At 47.2% G+C, this 18,909-nt stretch overlaps 2 protein-coding genes across 4 annotated transcripts; one reads left to right on the forward strand and one right to left on the reverse strand.

Moving 5' to 3' along the window:
• The first annotated feature begins 26 nt into the window (after positions 1-26).
• On the forward strand, positions 27-15,450 carry LOC120896286 (glycogen-binding subunit 76A). Of its 3 annotated transcripts, none has more exons than XM_040300284.1 (6): positions 27-417; positions 979-1,459; positions 1,905-2,244; positions 9,587-9,637; positions 11,439-11,601; positions 12,824-15,450. In XM_040300284.1, coding segments are annotated over exons 2-6 (2,529 nt in total). In that variant the 5' UTR covers positions 27-417; positions 979-1,458; the 3' UTR covers positions 14,798-15,450. The 3 variants fall into 3 exon arrangements, with proteins under 3 accessions (XP_040156218.1, XP_040156220.1, XP_040156219.1); XM_040300285.1 differs by lacking the exon at positions 27-417 and adding an exon at positions 594-902; XM_040300286.1 differs by lacking the exon at positions 9,587-9,637.
• Positions 15,451-16,527: 1,077 nt separating this feature from the next.
• LOC120896288 (pentatricopeptide repeat-containing protein 1, mitochondrial) lies at positions 16,528-18,812 on the reverse strand. Its single transcript, XM_040300287.1, has 2 exons — positions 17,296-18,812; positions 16,528-17,228 (listed from the first exon to the last, which is right to left on the reverse strand). Exons 1-2 carry the CDS (start codon positions 18,691-18,693, stop codon positions 16,596-16,598), a joined length of 2,031 nt encoding a protein of 676 aa, XP_040156221.1. The 5' UTR covers positions 18,694-18,812; the 3' UTR covers positions 16,528-16,595.
• Positions 18,813-18,909: the final 97 nt, after the last annotated feature.

An 18,909-nucleotide genomic window follows, 5' to 3' on the forward strand; every position in this document is an offset into this window, starting at 1 on the left:
CGAACGGTATCGACGGCGGCCCGACACGGGCCCGACCACTACTGCTCTGGCGCTTTCACAGGGGGCTGCGATTGACCTGGGGAGTCTTTGCCAAAGCGACGTCCGCGGCGGAACATCTTTCGAGTGCCTCCTCCGTGTCCAGGGTGCCACGCTGCCACCGAAAAACACACACACACACACACTCACAGCACAGTACAGCAGCGGACATTCCCCGTGGCCGCTAGCGTGCAGTACGCGAGCAGCGGTGACACAGCGCTTGGTTGGAAGTGGTCATCCCAAAAATCTTTTGGCAAGAGCAGGAGGAAGAGCGCTCCCTGCCCAAAACCCTTCTCAAAGAGCCGAAAGACCCTTCTTTGGTGGTCGATCATCGGTTTCGGCAACGACCACCACGGACAACCCGTGTAGCACCCAAAACCGGTAAGTATCTTATCAGCCCAGCAGGACTGCTACCTGTCCGTGTCCGTGCCCGTACCAAGCCAAAAGATTCTCGGTTCAGTTTCATTTCTCGATCCAAGTGGCCGTCGATTGATTGCATCAGAGCAGGCAGAGGTGAATTAGTTTTGGTTCGCGTTCAGTCAGACACATACACATACACAGACCACGTGCTGCTCGAGTGTGATGTCCTTGCCAGGGGGATGATGATTGTGGCAAATTGTAACATTGTGTCGTCGTCGTGCCACACACGTTGGCGCGCAAATTGAACGAATCTTTTTTAAAGTGCCCTCACAGTGTCTGTGTGTGTGTGAAAATGTAACGGAACCAATACCATCACTGTAGATTCGTCTAAGCTCGCAGGACCTTCCCAGACTGTTGGTGTCATATGTAGTCCCACGCATTCCGTTGTCTTTTGACCTCTTTCAAGCAGTGGAAGGACAAAGTTGTGTCTGCGTTTGTATGCGTGTGTGCGTGTGTTTCTTTCTTGAACATTCCTCAGAACAACCTTTTAATCTTTTCTCTCCTCCTTCTTTCATTCGCTAGGAACATTGGTGCTACATTGGGCTACTTCGATCACACAAACACACACACCAACGACAGCACCCTTGGGCTGTACGCACACCTTTCTGGAAGGATAGCATCGCACGGCTATCCTCTGTCACAGGAAAGGGTTTGCGCCATCCACCGTCCACCCGGGGGACGGCAGAAGCATCTCGTTTGCGCGTCTCTGTACTCAAGAGGCTCACCAGATTGCTGCGCCCCCTTGTTCCGGGATCGCCCTTGGGTTCCGCGCACGATCGTTATGGTGTGGTTGTGTTGTCGTGTGGTTGGTTGGCGGCGAGTGATCCTCCGCTGATCCGGTCAGTGAGTGTGTGCTGCCGATGGTGCTAAAGTGTTAATTCTTCAAGAGCTAAAGCAGAGAAAAAGTGTGGAGTGGTTGGTGGAGGTGCTCGAAGGATAGATACGAATAGCCGAAGTTGTGTGTAGTGTGTGTGTGTAATATTGTGCACAACAGGAGCGAAAAGTGAGAAATTTGTTTGAAAAAAAAAATCAGCAGAGCAAAATTAAAACATCAACCAATCCTCCGCCGGAACCCTTCGAAAGTGCACTAAGGGAAATTGTCGTTCGTTTTGGTGGTCAAAACATCGCTATACCCCCCCACACACACACATACATAAAGCTTCGCTTTTCGGCCCCATCCACTCGCCACGGAGCATCACATCGTTGTCATACGCTTTTTTTTGCCTTTCTTCGTGCACGTCCACGCCATCCTTTACACTAAAATCCTTCGTCCTTGGTGCTGTACACCAGTGTGTGTGCGTGTTGCTGCTACATTGTTCCAGTGCGGTGTCATTAGTGTCGTTTCTTACAAATCTTGTATAATGCCCATAGCCTTATAGTGTTATTATTCATCTTCCGTGTGTGCGTGTTTGTGTGTCCTGTGCATTCTGCAACGTCATCAAACAAAGTGCATAGGCATTTTGTGCTCACTGAGCAGTGTACAACGCCGCTGTACGTAGCGGAACCGTGTCTGTCATCGACAAGCCAAACGCAGCCGGCCCCCGAGTGGCGCCCACTTTGGCGGCGACAGCGTCCTGCACCACCAGCGGCCGACTACGACTACGACCAGCACAACACTTCCACAGACTGCTGCGGCACAGCGCGAACACTACGACCCACGAACTCACGAACGACCCTGACCGGGGGTTTTGCAGTCGAGCAGCTGATCCGGCATCTGTTTGGCGCCGATCAGCCCACCATCATCGTCACGGTGACAGCGATCGTTATTGGACTGCTTATAGAGCTACGGTAAGCGGTGGGACACTTTATTTCGTGGGGGGTGGGGGGGGTTGTTTTATTTTTCGGTATCGACGCATGCGCCCGCACACCACATGGTTGGAGCGATCGTTCGCGCGCTCGTTCGCCACAATCATCAGTATGACCTCCAACTGAACTCTCTCTCTCTCTTCCAGCCGAGTGGGATCGATTGAATAACTTCACTTTCTTCATGTTCTGGTATTGACCATTTTCATAGGGAGTGGGTTGCCAACAGATGCCCAATCGATGAACTCTTGTGTAGTTATTGAACCAGTTAACAAGCTGGAAGGAATATTGAGTCCATTGGTCACGTTTTAAAGATCGAATGATATGTTATATACCTCACATGATATCAATATGTTTGGTGTAATCGACGAGAGTCATCGCTAAAGATTACGAAACATTTAAATAAATCCAAATACTGTTCACATTCAGTAACCCTCATGTTAGTGCATTGAGCTATGCAATTGGATAATGAACTCTATATTACAGAATCAACCTGTATGCTAGAATTAGCTCAGGCTAGCAACTATTAGAGATAGGATAATGAATTTCAGAATAAATTCAAACTCTGCTGAAGCCCCGTGTGTTGAACATCTCTTGTCAGAGCTATGAACACCTCACATGATTCAGTGCAGATTACTAAACAAAATGTTGATGTGCTTCCTAAAAACCAAATCCTGTTTTTCGTTTGGTTGATGAGTTAATTGTTTCTTTTTTCGTTTTATCGTTTTACGGAGAAAAGTGATGCATTTTAATTTAGATAAATGTTTATCATTTTAATTTGATATCGATATCTATCATCGAATGCGTGGAATTTGCAAAATTCCTGTAGGTGATTACAGTCTGCTTCCCAGGTGCGCGGTTTATGCGTTCTCGATGCTTCCGCATAAGTTGAATTTATCGTTTTTCTGCAAAAATATACTTGCTTAATGATAATTTTTTAACAATAATTTAATGATTAGTTGGTATTTTTGTTTAAATTGACTAGTGTTATACTGTTGACTAGCGTACTGTACTGTTTCACTGTGCCCAAAATTTGACTTTTTTGTATTTTTTGAATGTTTATTAAATTTAGACAAGATTTGAAGCAAATTATTGAACAAATTTGTTCAAAACGGATCAATTTTCTGGCAAAAACTATTAAATTCAATACAATATTTTTTTAAAGTTCCTCAAATGAGTTTCTGTAAAACATTATTGTCCATAAAAAATACCATTAAGCAAAATTTTGAAAACTGCCCCCTTACAATTCAACAAAACCACCACCAACAGTGAACCCAAAATCAACCATTTTTGGCCAAAATTTACCTCCAACGCACCCATTGTGTAAAGGGTACAGTGCGAGTAACAGGGTAACGCTCGCCTTGAAAAGTAATTTCCCTCGCCGCATTGGAAAATGCAAAACAAACAGGATCTGTACGGAAAACAGCTTCTATTTCAACATCCTGAGATCGCCCTTTCACCAACACTAACAAAAGCATTCCATTATTCCGTTATTGAAGCGAACACTTCTATTTTGTAACTCCCCCTCTTGCCGGGCATTTCTTTACGCTGACACTACTACACAGTCAATGTGTCCCCTGTGCCTGTGTGTGTATGTTATTAATGTAAATGCTGTTAAAAATAAGCATCGCCAATCGAATCCAATGGTGGTCCTGCGGTCGGTCACCAGACGCTGACGATCGCGACGATCACGATGCACGCGGGAGAGTTGCTGTGTTCGGCACGGTGTTTACATTGGTGTATGCGGTGGTTTTCCATTGCCAAATAGACTAACTGAATGCTTCCACCCTTCCCCACCCCCCACCTCTCTTCCCCCTTTTACCTAATTCGCGAAGTACTGAAATGGTTCACCTGATCTGTTGTCACCTTCCTGTTAGTGTTGGTACGATCATCTTGGTCGAGCACGATCGTACCATCGTAAACATTGTCCACAAGGGAGTGGGTGTACTACTTGCTCAACCCCACCCCCTGAGAAAGTTAGGATCGCGCACAGGTAGCTAATCATGGTCAAATGTCACGATCAGGTGATGATTGACGCTACTGCGGCGAAACAGTTGCGGCATTTGGGGGCCAATGGCCGAGCCCTTCACCTGCAATACATCCCCCCACAGCTGATCCCATGTCCACCCACTCGCTCACTTTAAATAGCAGCTCTTGCTAGCGGCGGACTTAATTGAACACCTCTGCCTGTGTCTGCCCCCAGACAGTCTGGGAAGGAACGTTTTTGGGGCGCGATAAATTACGCCGCACCCGCAGCCCAGCCTGTTGGAAACATGGCGCCGCCGTGTTGTCGAGGATTGGAAAGGGAGGTCGTCAGCTGATCGGTTGATTGATCCCGGATCAGCCACACACACACATCTTCTCACGTGCAGTTTAACGTAAAATGGTCAAACGCTCGTTGCCCAACTATGGTTGGAAAGCGCTCAAACGCTAAAACTGTATCCGCTCGTCTTGCTATAATTAAAAGCGGGATTTTATTTAAAAAAAAGCCAATCGATTTAATCAGCCCACATGGCGCGGTAACGCTTATTATCATCGAATTGCTATCATTATGATCGTGCCCACCCTCCCTTCGGTTCGGTTTACCCTTTTGCCGAATGCAATTGACACACCCCATTTACACGGTGGTTCTTAGCGATGCAAAAGCGCACCGTCACATATGGTCATATAAACGTGTCCCTGCCCCTGCCCTGCCGGAGAGACGGGCGGGCGCGGTAGTGCATGATGATACACGGCACTGGGCGGGAGAAGAAAAAAAAAGAAAGCAGAAGGCGGCAACGCAACAATATATATCTTTTGACGCGCGCGCGCCTCCCTCGCACTCCAACCTCTTCTGCTCCCATGAAAGCTGGTGGTGGACGAAAGGAATGTCATTTGAAGGTGACCACGGCACGGTCGGCACGCTCCGGAATATTTTGTTTGCTGTGTTTTCTGAACCTACCTTCCTCTGTCTGCACCTTTTTTTCCAACCCGTCTAGCAGTACGGTCAAATGGACTGGTGCATTAACTTCAGCACGTGGGAGGCCTTTCGCTTACATCATTTTTCAGTTAAAAAAGGAATCAATTTCTTAATAATATATCATTTTTATATTCACGAGCAACGTTCCAAAATGGACGTATTGCTTAAAAAAGCCCTTTCTATTGTAAAACTAACACTAACAAAAACTCTCAAAAAATACGCTGGAGTTACTTTTGTATGCGAATGAGGCGTCGTTTCAGACATATTGAGCCTATTGAGCTTCAATTTGGCAAACCTCCGGCTGCCCTTGACCGTGGCTGTGCCGAAAATGTTAAATTTCATAAATTGATAAATTAGTTGCCAATTGAGAGGGGGGGTGCACGATAAAGGTGGGGAGCAGCAGCATTGGAACTTCGCACGAACACCAGGCGTCTCCATGTCGCCCGTGCTTGGACGACAATTTTAACTTTCATTCGATCCGGTCGCGTTTAAAACCATTTCAAATTGATGTTTTACTCTTTGTTTGACAATTTTTCAATGTAAAATAGGTTAATAAATGACAACAAACCAATCAAATTCAAGTAAATCTGTCCGATTTAACCTATTTAAGCATATTTTATTGGTTTGAAATCGAACTCTTTATCTGCTGTTATTCCCTACGATTAAAAAGACGCATTTGTGCAAAAAATCCATTTTCCAAGAACGCGTTATTATTAAATGCATGGTCCTTCGCACCGGATCGACTGTGAAGGTTAGTCTGATAACAATCTGCCGATCCCGCTGCAATCTAGGCTGAATCGACGAGTGAATCATTTCACTGGCGCTTTGCAATCTCCGCAGCTTTCAAAACAGCTTGACAGAGACAGCAAAAAAATGACCTTTAAGCACTTTAAAATGATTTTGATTTTTTTCCTTTACTTTTTCTTATTATTTTTGCTTTCGCAAACCTCTCTCTTCCTTCTTGAACATTGAATTCTGGTAATTAATCCACTTGGCGGCGCTTGGTGTACAACTTTACAGCTTGATCCCGCACACACTCATCGATCGCTCCACCATCAGCTGTGTGTTATCTGCCACCACCCCGTACCAGATGTATGTTGGTAAACATTGTGCTAACGAATCTCCGCCACCACACCAACGCGACGCTTGCCACGGAAAGCCGCGTGAATCCGCCTGCATCCTCCGATAACGCCACGACGGTGTTGCTCTCTCTGTTATTGTTTACAACATTTGGTTTTTGTGCGACTGATAGGCGGCGGAGTGGACCGGATCGCTTCAGTGCAACGGTTCTCGGTCTTCGTTCGATGTGTGTGTGTTCCCGTTGATTAGGAAGGCACAGTGTGTATGTCTGTGTGAGAGAGAGAGGGAGAAGGAGAGAATGCAACGGTGATGCACGGTGTAATTGATGCAATCGGTATCGGTAGCGCCTGGGCAAAGAGCAAAGCTCTGGTGGTGGTGGTGGTGCTGGAGGAAGAATAGTTGTAGCTTCTTTTGCAGCTTGGTACGATTTACGATTAGCGGATACACGTGGGTGATGCATGCACCGCTCATGAGCAGCTTGTTAATTATGGGATAGTTTATACCTCTAATCAAGCTAATGGTTTTACACACCCAAAACTGTCTGACGGTTGTTAGCGGATGGAGTTTTAAAGATCAAAGGGGATGATATGTTTCTTAATCCAATTTTTTGTTGCAGATTATTCAGAATTTCCTTCTGCGATGGTCAAATGGCATGTCACAACAACATGTGGCATCCGTTTTGCATCGCACCATGGGGAATTGGTGTGAATTAGTCCGCCCTAGATGATGCTATTATCACCAGTATGATGGTTTTACACACTGCTTTAAGATGAAAATAGTCGTCTGTGAGGCGTCGTTCAGCCTTACACAATGCTAAAATCAGTTCTTTATTCTATAAAGTTCATCCTTTTAGAAGGTTCAAAGTAGTTTAATACTAAGTTGGGATGGAAATAGCAATGGAAAGCATGGAAAAAGAGGATCCTTCGGTAGTGTTGGCAAGATTCTCTGAACGTAGAAGATCATAATTCTTAAAGTCATCGCTACCTTTATGGATCTTATACCATTCTGCAAGGTTATCTTTCTCTATTTCTTTCCAGCTCTATCTCTCCTCTCTCTGTTCATTCTGATTGGTTATAATTTAGCCTTTTTAAGGTTCTCTCTCTCTTCTCTCTCTATCTCTCCATGATCTGTATGGTCCGTATTTGAAGATCAGTTCCTAATCAGTACCTAAAGCTTTCTTATTCTACTGTACTACCTTGTAGATAGCACTGTGTAATTTAAATGGAATATCCTTCTCGACATAGTGTTTATAATCGCTTCATGATTCCATTTTTGTTTATAGACATCGATCTCCTATAATTTTTCGTCACTATTGTTGTAATTCGAATGCCTCAGAGCATTCTCGTTGATTACTTTTATTTCACAGTCAAGTACATTGGACAATAATTGATCCTCGTTTGCCTCCTGCGAGACTCCAAAACGTTTATCTATTAGACCAAGGACAAGGCCTTAGAAATCATTCTTACTGGTGTTGGTATCCTAGAGTATCCTAAAAGGAATACTATATGGGAATCGAATTCCCCAAGCACTTTGCCAAACTCGATCGAATTTGGGAACGATCGTAGTGATTGTAAAATGACATAAAATTGTGGTTTCCTTTGGATGTTTTTCGAATATTTTGCTATATTCTACGCAACACTGAGCAGGATACTCATGAAATAAATTAAAACAACAGCAGTATCTAGGCAGTATTCTTTCTTTTCCTCTAAGATTGAGTTTGGAAAAGTGGCTGTCCGAATCCCAATCCCACATTGGAAACAACGATCGTTTCTCAATGGGATTCTCCAAACAATTTCCAATAAATCCTACATGATCAATTAGCTATTGGAATTCGAATCGCTTTGGAATCTTTCCGGGATTCAATTCCTTCCATCCGGCTGCGATACGATCTTTTGAATTGAATCTTCGATTCTTCAGAATCCCGAAACTCCCAACATTTATTCTTCCCTTCTTTAATGCTTCTACTCAATGTTTGTCCAACACAAACTGACTCAAGCTATTGTTGATCCTTACCGTTTAATATTACATCTCCGTAACTAACTACCGAAATACTTCCAATGCTCAAGCCATCTTACTGTCTCTCATTATGAGGTGAGACACACCAAAACCCGTGGTCTGCCAGCTGTCTGGTAGTGGAGGCATAGTTTTGTTTCTGCGGGCGAACTCAATTACCAAGTTAATCATGTTACATCCCATACTTAATGCCTTCATATTCAATAAGGCATATTCGGACCGTTCGGAACACAATGCATCATTGAAACTCGTCTATAATTAAATTGTAACAACACCACGCACACACCATTTTCAAACATTCTATTAGAGTTGTTGCTCTCGCTCTGTTTTTCTCTTCGTCTCTCTTTCTCTCTCTCTCTCGATTGAAATTACTATTATCGTTTGAATCTGACACCGACAGACACCACGTTGCTAGCGTGTCCGTACTACCGTGTGTGTTTGTCGTTTGAAATCGGTATCATCTAATCACACCACACACACACACGCTCGCCCCACTCGACATTGACATTCGTCTTTATTTTTGGGATTACAACAACGATGACCACGGCAACATTGCTGCTGCTGCTGCTACTTTGGTCATTGATGGTCCCAAACCCATCCTTCCCGTGTCGTGTGTACACCGTTCGCCGAATCAATGGCACCAATGCTTGCTGCGACTGTTTTTTTTTTTATTCGACCGCACTCCTTTCCTACCTGTTTTGCAAACACAACGGCCGCCACCACAGCATGCTGCGTGACATCCCCTCACTCGAAAAAGTCATGTTTGGTTTCGCATTCGCACATTTCGATGGTGTGTGGTGGTCCCTTGCGTCTTGCTCTCATGTCGCCCCGTTCGCGTGGGGTTTGAAGCTAAGAATAGTAAAGAAATAGTATCGCGTTCGAAAGCATTTTCGGTCTCAACCGGATTTTCTAACCCCCTTTCCTCTCCCCCTTTTTTTGGGGGGGGTATTCGGTTTTTTCACGATGTTGTATCCTTGTTTTCCTACTCTCCTTCCACTCACTACCTACCTCTGGTCGGTTTGTTAGTTCGGTGGTACCACGCGCGCGCCACCATCTTGTCCTTCAAAGTAACACTTTCCCTGGGTGGCGTGACGCGACCGTGTCTGGTGTCGGTCGGAGTAGAAGGAGTCAGCTGGCGTTTCCTCAGTTTACGCAACCTCTCCCGTACACAACAACAACACTAACACCGTCACCATAGCCGTCCAATAGTGAGCCTGTGTGTGTGCGTGTGTCGGAATATAGTTTTAATTATCCTTTCGATTTATTCCTTTCCAGATTACATGAAGCTTGGTCACTCTACGCCTGGGGGTGGATCATTTTGATCAGGTTTTTATTGCTTCCTTTTTGTCTCTCCTTTTTCGCGTTTCTTTATTTTGTTGTGTTTTGTTTTTTTTTTGTTTTTGTTGTTGCTTTTTTTTTGTGCAAAACACGTTTTTCTATTTGTTTTGTTTATTTTTTTTCTTGTTCGCCTTTTTATTGCTGTTGTCTACTCTCTTTTGTTGTCGCTTTATTTATCTGTTTTTTTCTGTGAATTGTGTATATCGCTTTCTTTATTCATTTACAACTTTACTTATTGTTGAACTTACACATTGTGTTTTGCTTCTTTTTAAATTCAATTTACACAAATTCTGGCACAAAAAAACATGTACACCAAACAATGTTTTTATGTTTCTAATCGAACTGCTTATTACAAAACAGTCAATTCACACTTTTTGTACATAAAAGTTGCCCCGGAAGCTTTTTTGCTTTCCTAATACACCTTCACTCTACTGATCGAGCCTATCACTACCATAAACATTCGCCCTCATTTGACCGCCCTGCCCCCCCCCCCCCCTCTTCGACCCATCGATCGTCTTCACCGTTGCTTTGCATGTCCCATTTGTGCAAGGAAAAAGGACGCGCGTGTACGTTACGCGGCGCCACACAACAAGTATTTATAGAAAGAATCCGCACCCGAAAGCATCGTGTACGATCAAATAGCCGCGGATGGTGACCACGTTCGAAAGCCGTGGCTTTTTGATCGAATTTTTTGGTCTTGTTCTTAGGGGTTTGCTTTTTTAAGTTCACTGAAGGTGATAAGGGTGTCTTGAAACCTCAAAAAACATAAAAAAGTGCAATTCAACTAGCTCTTTCTTGCAATGGATCACTTAAAAAGGGAGACAAAAGAGCTCGATCGCATCGAAAGTGACGCGCATGGAAAGAGAGAGAGAGAGAGAGAGAGAGAGAGATGCGTCAATGCGATACCGATCCAAAACGGGGAAGCATTCCCCCCCCCCCTTGGGGATCGCGAAATCGAGCGCAATTTAATTCATCAACCTCGTGATATTCACCACTTGCCCCGCCAGCCCAGCAGCCCCACATGATGGAGGCCGCGACATATGGGAAGGCAGCGGAAAAAAAACATGCGTCACAGGCGCAGAGACAGGGCCAGAAGGAGACCATTCGTCCGTTTTGGTGCCATAAATAAATTTAATTGAATGTAGAAAAGGCAAATAAAAAAACGTATGTGTGTGTGGCGCTGGTGCGTTCAACCGTCGGCGGATGCGCCGTTGAAAATATTGCGCAAAAGTGCTTTCTTCTATTCCCTCTCTCTCTCTCTCTTTTACAAAAATATTTTGAGAGGTTTCGATCAAAGAAATGAAGATGGCAAGAAGGATCCCATTTTGGCAAATATTTGGATGTTTTGCCCGATTCACCGTCAATTTGTGTGCATGCAATCCCAGAGTCCGATCGATGATCGTCCAATCCCTCGTCTGGCCGGACACTTGAGTGCCAAATTGCCCCGAAATTTCGCCAAGAAGTGGATGAAAAATACCCGTACATACTGTTCCCCAGTAATTCCAACTCCATACTCCTCATACTGCTTATCGCTATCGCGTTCGAGTTCCATCGGCTAAAAATATCAATTTTTAACCTTTCATTAAGGCATCTGGTGTATTTCCATTCCATTTTGTGTGGCTAACAGCTTCATCCTTCTGGGCAGTACAGATGCCTGGAACATTTATTCTGGGACATACCTTACCCGGAACAGTGTAGTACCTAGTTAATTTGCTCCCGATTGCCCGATTCGGTACTCATATGGTTTCCCTCCATGTCTCGATCTGCTCTTCTTCTTCTTTGAACACAGAAACTGCCTTGCTTCCATGACCACACCGGGCGATCCGTCAGCGACTGGACCTGACAGACCGTGCGGGATCACCGCACTGCTCCCGATCGGTATGTCTTGCCGGAGCCGTGCCGAAGCCTTCGCCCGGAGCTTGCAGTCACGCCTACGGAATCTTGGCTCCCAGGTAAGGGCTGCATTAGTGTTGGGTTGCATTCATCCTGCATGTGAATCTTCGTTGCGATGAGTGATTTGGATCTCGAATCGAATCTCTAAAGATTAATGAATCATCTCCAAGGAATCATGCATATCTAAAGACTCATGTATCTCCAAGCCTCGCACGAATCTAGCAAAACAAACTGTCCGGTACTTGCCGAAGAAGTCTCGAAAGTCTGCACAGAGTGGCATGACCACGTAGGTTGATACGCCAAGAAGAAGAATAATAACAAGCTCAAGCTCTATGAATCTTTGGAGATGTATGTATCGCTTGAGTTTCGGGAGTCTTTCTAGATATATGATTCTTCTGAGATTCGGGAATCTTTCGAGATATATGATTCTTCTGAGATTCGAGAATCTTTCCAATTTCCATTTCAAGGATTCATGGATCTGAATCTGATTTACCCAACACTAGACTGCATGAATAGCTCCCGCATCCCCCTCCCCTCTCTCCCCTGTTTCCTTAATTCTTGCTTGTCAACTTGGTCCGATTCTCAACACACACCATTATAAACAGCTTCAAAAACACACCACTACCAAGGTGCCTAGATATACTACAGATAGATCCTTAGCTCTTACAGGGTTTTCCAAGTCTCTTTCGATTGTAAACATTGTTATTTACCGCATACAAAGTGTTGTTCCACATCGATGTCAGATGACATTTCATTTCCATCACAATAATTTTTAATTTCTCCAACATTATTTTCAACACGACTCAAGCTGGAATGAGTTGGACAGTTCTTTGTTATGTGTTGAAAATCATTTGTTGAAACTGAAATTTCATTTTGAAGCAAATAAACTATTTGACAGCTGTTGAAAAACATCTTGGATGCGGTGAATAACAGAGTTTACATTCGAAACTGACTTGGAAAACCCTGTATTTTGGTAGCCATGTTGAATGGAGATTTGTTTGGAGATTGGCAGATAGGGAGTAAGAGTTGCTAAGGACTTTGTATGAGTTGCTAAGTATCTTTGGACTCCCTAGCTGTCAAATGAAAAATTTGTCAAAGTACACTGGGCGGACCAACCTGTAGTAAATTATGAACCTTGATCACTAGCTGCGTTTCCAAGCAATTATCATGGCACACTAACACCAACCGAACCCTTCCTATTGTAGCTCTTTGGTTCCTTTGAGTGCTTCGTGTGACATTTTCTAATGTTTCCCCCCCTTCTTTTTCATCTTCTTCTTCCAGGGCAGCACCGGTGATGACGACGATGAGGACGAGAGCCAACTTACGGCAGCGGACGATCGGCACACGGAAAACACCTGGCTGTCGGCGGCAAACACCACCGACCAGACGGGCGTAACGAGCCTGCAGCCGCTCCGCTCCCTGGTGGTGCCGAACAGTGCCGAAGCCGATTCCTGCTTCGACTTTGGCCTGGAGGTGGAAAGCCCTAGCTCGCCGGTTGAAGAATGCGAGTACACACGTCTAATCGAAACGGCAACGGCCACACCGACGGGATTGCCCTTGACCACCGCACCAGACGCTAAAGACCCAACGACCGTAGTGCAGCAGCAACAGCAGCCGCAGGCACCCGAATCGGGCTACGTTTGTTCCTCTCCCTGCTCCACGCCCCAGGGTTCGGCGGCCAGCAGCCACAGCAGCTCGTCCGACTGTCAGTTCTACGATCCGGACAGCTCCGATCCGGAGCAGCGGTCGGTTAATAGCGGTTGCGAGTACTACGACTGCACGATACCGGCACCACAACCGGCTTGCGCATTGCGCACGACCGTGCAGCACCAAACCGTCGAAAGTGCCACCGTGGCCAGCGCTACCTCACCGACCAACCCGTTCACCGCACTGCTTCACTCTAGTCAACCGGCCAACGGGCACGCGGTGCCGGTCGGGGGGTATATCGCGGCCACCGCCACCACCGCCGACAGTGACAGCTGCTCCGAATCGTTGCCACCGTCCCAGTCGACCGAATCGAACCACTCGACGTTTACGGGCATGAGCTCGAACTCGAACAGCACGCTGCAGGACGTGACGATGGAACCGCTGGAGGAGGAGGAGGGCGTGCACACGACACCGGGGACGGATGTGCCGGACAGCCGAACAGCCGTGCTGGGCAACGGGCATGCGATAATGCCGCGCGGCACCGTCGTGATCAATGCGGACACGGAGCTGGAGCGGCTAAGAAGCCACGGCATACAGTACGAGGAGGACATTGAGCCACAGGACGGGCGGGCCGGTGAGCAGCACAATACTGGCTGCCAGGGTGCCGCCACCATCGAGCTGGCGGAGGTGGAGAAAATACTCAAAGATTGTACGGCGATCGTGAACAACGATCACGAACAGCAGCTGCAGCAGGAACGGAACGATCGCGCCTCGAACCGGTTCAACGACAGCAACGAGTACGACGAGGAGGACGACCGGAAGCACGGTGGGGGCCGCCGGGCGACCATGTCATCCGGCGATGAGGACGAGGAGGAAAGCAAACCGCAACGCATCCGGCGCTGTTCGTCGCTCAAAACGGGTAAAACGCCACCGGGCACACCGGGCCGGAAGAAGATCGTCCGCTTTGCGGACGTGCTCGGGCTCGATCTGACCGACGTGCGGACGTTCATGGACGAGGTGCCGAAGGTGCCACAGTCCGCGTACGAGGATCTTACCATCGTGACGGCCGCGGAGCAACCGATGCCGGAAATCATTAGCCTCGGGCCGAAGGCGGACCGCGTGCTGGTGCCGTTGTTTCAGCAGCCGGGCGCCCTGCCCTGCTTTCTCGACCGGGTGCGCGAGAAGCAGGTGAATTTGGAGAATGCGGCCGTCACCGATCCGATCACGCTCACCATCACCGGCACGGTGCGCGTGCGCAATCTCGACTTCCACAAGTCGGTGTACGTGCGGTACACGCTGGACAACTGGCGCAGCTACGCCGACCTGCAGGCGGTGTACGCGGAAAACTCGTGCGACGGCTTCTCGGACAAGTTTAGCTTCACGCTGCACGGCAACTCGGTGCAGGTCGGGCAGCGGATCGAGATGGCGATCCGGTTCCACTGCCGGGGGGAGCAGTTCTGGGACAACAACTACGACACCAACTACGTCTTCCAGTGCCTGCCGATCACGCAGCCGACGCCGATGATCGCGAGCCGGCTGCCGCTAGTGGGCAGCACACCGTCCGCCGCCCTCAGCTCCGAGCCGGCCTGGTGTAGCAATTTCTACTAAGCGAAAGAGAAAAAGAGAGAAAAAGCAGTGCTACGGTGCAGTTGAAATTGAAGGACAAAAAAGGCAGGAACATCTTTGAGCCATCCCGTCGCACAAACGCGACACAAAAACGGATCGGCTACCGATCGGGCTCGTCGGGTCGTAGTATTATAGAGCAAAGAAGCAAAGAGCAGAGAGGAGTTAGAAGAAAAAAACAGAAAACAAGAAATATTTCGAATTTTTATCACATCGATCGAGCGAGGACACAATCCCCCCTCCCTTCCGACCGAAAATTAATATACTCACCGACAGAGACACACTCTTAGCAACAAAGTACCAAAGTTAGGAAGAAAAAAGGAAGCAAATACGACACAAAAACAGACACAACAAAATAGTGTGCTTAGGGTAGGAATCAAAAAATGAAAGCAAAAATTAAATGTGAAAAATGAAAGTAAGTAAAAAAAGTAGAGAAAAAGCACGAAAGTAAACCTCACCACTGGACTCGAAGTTTTTAGTAAAGTATTGAGTTCAAAGGAATACAAATTTTCCTCAAACAATCAATCCACCCACAAAAACACGTGCGAAGCCGAAGGCAATCCCCCTATTAAAGAAAGCTTTAGTAGTGTTAAACTCAGTTCCCAGATGAGACAAATTTTAGTGAAAAAGGAAAAAAACAAAAGCTGAATCGAACAAAAAATGGATATCGAGAGAGCGAGAGCGCGAGGGAGAGAAAGAGGAAAAAATAAGAAATGTTACACAAATGTTATGTTTGCGAAAGTTTATGTTTAGTAGTGTAATAGTAGTGGTAGTAGTTGAAGTGCTACTAATTGTATATAGATAACGAAAAAGGGACGAAGAAGCAAAGTGCATAGTGTTGTAAGGTTCACACGATATCTCACCCCGAATTAATTCACACGACCGCCAATTGGGAAGGAAGCAGAAGGTGAAAGAAAAACAGGCCATATTGTATGCTGAAACAGGGGGAAAACAATAGACGGAGGCACTGGCCAGGAGTTCTCATAGCTGTGCGGCACTTTATTGACTTTTTCTTAGTTGAAATTAACTTACTGTAATGGGAATTGGACTATATAGCACCCTTGTTGAACAAATCCAACAGGAATTCCAAGGAGCCTGCCCAAAAAGGGTGCCATTGAGTCCAATTTCCATTATATGAAGTTCATTTTACATAAGAAAGAGTCAAGAAAGTGTTCCAGAAGTATGAGAAACCGCTGGAAAACCCTGTAATACATAATAAATAATAGTGTCTTAAAATATAAAAACAAAGCAGAACATTGTAAACAAACCTCCCTCCTCCATTTTCCCTTATAATCCCATAAATGAAATCCCATTCTACACTAACCCGCGTGTTTAGTAATTGTAATATCATCCCAAAGGTTTTGTTTTAGTAATTGGTAGGACGTTAGCAATAGCTGTGAGAGCAGGTGCGTAATATGCCGGTGTAATTAGTGTGCGCTGATTAGTGTGGTGTGGTGTGGCACTACTGTGGTGGAGAAAAACGATCGCGATCGCATCAGCCCATCCATCGTAGCAATCCATGACACGTGGGCAATCCCAAAGCACCTGGGAAAACGGGCGGGAGTAGACACCTTGGTTGATGTAATGTTTGTAAAAAAAAAGATAGAGAGAGAGCGAGAGAGAGAGGAGAGAACGAGTGGCCAGTTATACTCAGTTAAGAGATTGAAATAAAGTGCGCATTATTTAAAATACCAAACAACGAACGGAAGGTTTCCTTCATTCGACTAAATCACATTCTACGGCTCACGTTTATTAAGCTTACTGTTGGCTACACTCCTTCCGGCTAATGCGCTAACTTCACTTCATTCGTCTGATCGTGCTCCTTTCCTTGGCCACGATCATCATCGTCCTCGATCGCCTCCACATCGACCCTCCGTATCGAGTGTTGCTTCTTTCGCTTGTGGCGTAGCTTTGGATTTTTCACCGCCTCATACCCCTCCGCCTGCGGCTCCTTAAACTGTTCCCACGGATGTTCGCGCACAATGCCGAGCGCCTGATCAAGCGCCAACCCCTGCAGTCCCATATGCTCGCGCCACGCATCCAGCTGCATCCGGTACCGGTTGTACTCCTGCTTAAACTCATCCCTACCCCTTTTGCGCGGTTTCGCATCGTACTCGCGGTCCCGCTTTTCGCACACCCGGCCAAACTCCTCCAGATGGCGCAGGAACGGTTCGTTCGGTTTTAGCCGCTCGCGCTTCACGATCTGCAGGATTTCCGTCACGTAGCGAAAGTTTTGCTTCGCGCAACCCTGCCGCAACATGGCGCCGAGGATTTGTATGTTCATGCGCACGTTCGCCTCGTGCATCATTTTCAGAAGTGAGCGGGCTTCCTCCTGCGTTTGGCAGCCAAGCGCCAGCACACCGTACGTGACGATGTCCGGTTCCAGGTTGGCCGCCTCGATCATGTACAGCACGTCCTGGAGGTGGAATGGACAAGCGTAAATTAATATTCAGTTCAATTAAAACAAACAAAACGCTCCGTACCTTTGCACCCTCATAGTCGAACCGCATCGATCGCTTTTTAATCAGAATGTTAAAGAAATCGATATCGCACCGCAGCTTGAGCTGCTTGATCGTACCGAGCAGCTGCTTTTCGGCGGCATACGTCGAAGGAATCACGTCCAGCAGCTCGGTAATGGTGCGTATGTCCGGCTCGGCCCCGCACCGTCGCATTTCAGCGAACACGTTCGACGAGCCACCGAGCAGCAGCAAACGGTCCTCCGGTTCTCGCACTTCGCCCAACCTTACCAAACTGCCGAGGTGGGGCTGGGGAGATAGCAGATCCGGAACACCTTCGTGATTGAGGCGCTCGGTAAGCTCTCGATTTGTGACGATTGTAGCGAGCTTCTGCTGCTGTTCCGCGTTGTCCTCTTCCGAACGCTCTATTGCTTCAACCGACGGTTCCTCAATCGCTGGCACCTGTTTCCCGCCATTACCTCCAATACTTTCCGAGAGAATTTGCTCAATCACTTGCTGCGTCGTCTCCAGATCGCCCAGCTGACAGTCGCGCACACAGCGCAGCAACAGATTGAACGAGTACCGATCCGGGCTGATCCGCATCCGGTGCATCCGGTGCCACACGAGCAGCGCATGCCGGAACCCATACTCTCGATCGCTAATGCACGCCTGCAGCAGAAAGTTGAACGTATCCGTGCCAATGCTCAACCGACGCGCCACCATCTCATCCACTAGCTGGAACGCCGTCTTCAGCTCGCCGCATCGTCCGTACGCTTTGATCATCGCATTGTAGTTCGATTCGTTCGGCTCGTACCCCTTCTCCAGCATGATCTCGCGCAGCTGGTTCGCCCGCTTCAGCCCATCGCCCAGGAACGGCGACACCGCACACGCATTAAACAGCGACGTGTACGTGCCGCCCGTCACCTTCAGGTCGTGCTGTTTCATTTTGTTGTACAGCTGAAACGCTTTCTTGCTGTAGCCTACCCGGGCACACCCACCAATCAGCAGGTTGAAGTGGTAGTTGACGGGCTTCACCCGGTCCTGCTTCATGCGCACCTCGACCACATCCAGCGCCTCCCGGATGCGGTTGTTCTTCAGGTGGTCCTTGATCAGGTCGGCATACTGCCGCACGGACAGCTTCTGCCCCGGGGCGGGTATGTTTTGCAGAAAGTCTTCCTCCTTTAGGTCACCCTCGTCGGGTGTTTCCGGTTCGTCTACCTGGGGCGACAGTGTACCAAACTGGTCCGGACTGTGGGCAGCCTCTAGGTGGGAAAATTCATCCTTTTGGTGGGGTTTGGGGGCGCAGGCGATTGGTGCGATGCGAAATCCACGGCTTGTTGTCGTCAAAAACGACTGCTGGAGTAGTCGCGTGCGGAACTGGCTGACGCACTGTCTCCGTAGTGTGTTCAGTATGATGGAGGACATGTTTAATTATCACTAAAATACACTTTTTCACATTCTTTTCCACTGAGGCTGGACCGTGCCGCACATTGCCGAGCGCATGTGTTTATGTTTACATCCAACATGACGTTTCGCAATTGCGCTGCCGGCTCAAGGTGACAGCTGACTGCTTAATGTACGTTTACACGGTGGCAAGTTGAACGGTTCTTTTTAAAATTTTAGTTTTTATTTGTTTTTCCT

Source organism: Anopheles arabiensis, chromosome 2, assembly GCF_016920715.1.
Source record: "Anopheles arabiensis isolate DONGOLA chromosome 2, AaraD3, whole genome shotgun sequence".
Classification (NCBI taxonomy): Eukaryota; Metazoa; Arthropoda; class Insecta; order Diptera; family Culicidae; genus Anopheles; species Anopheles arabiensis.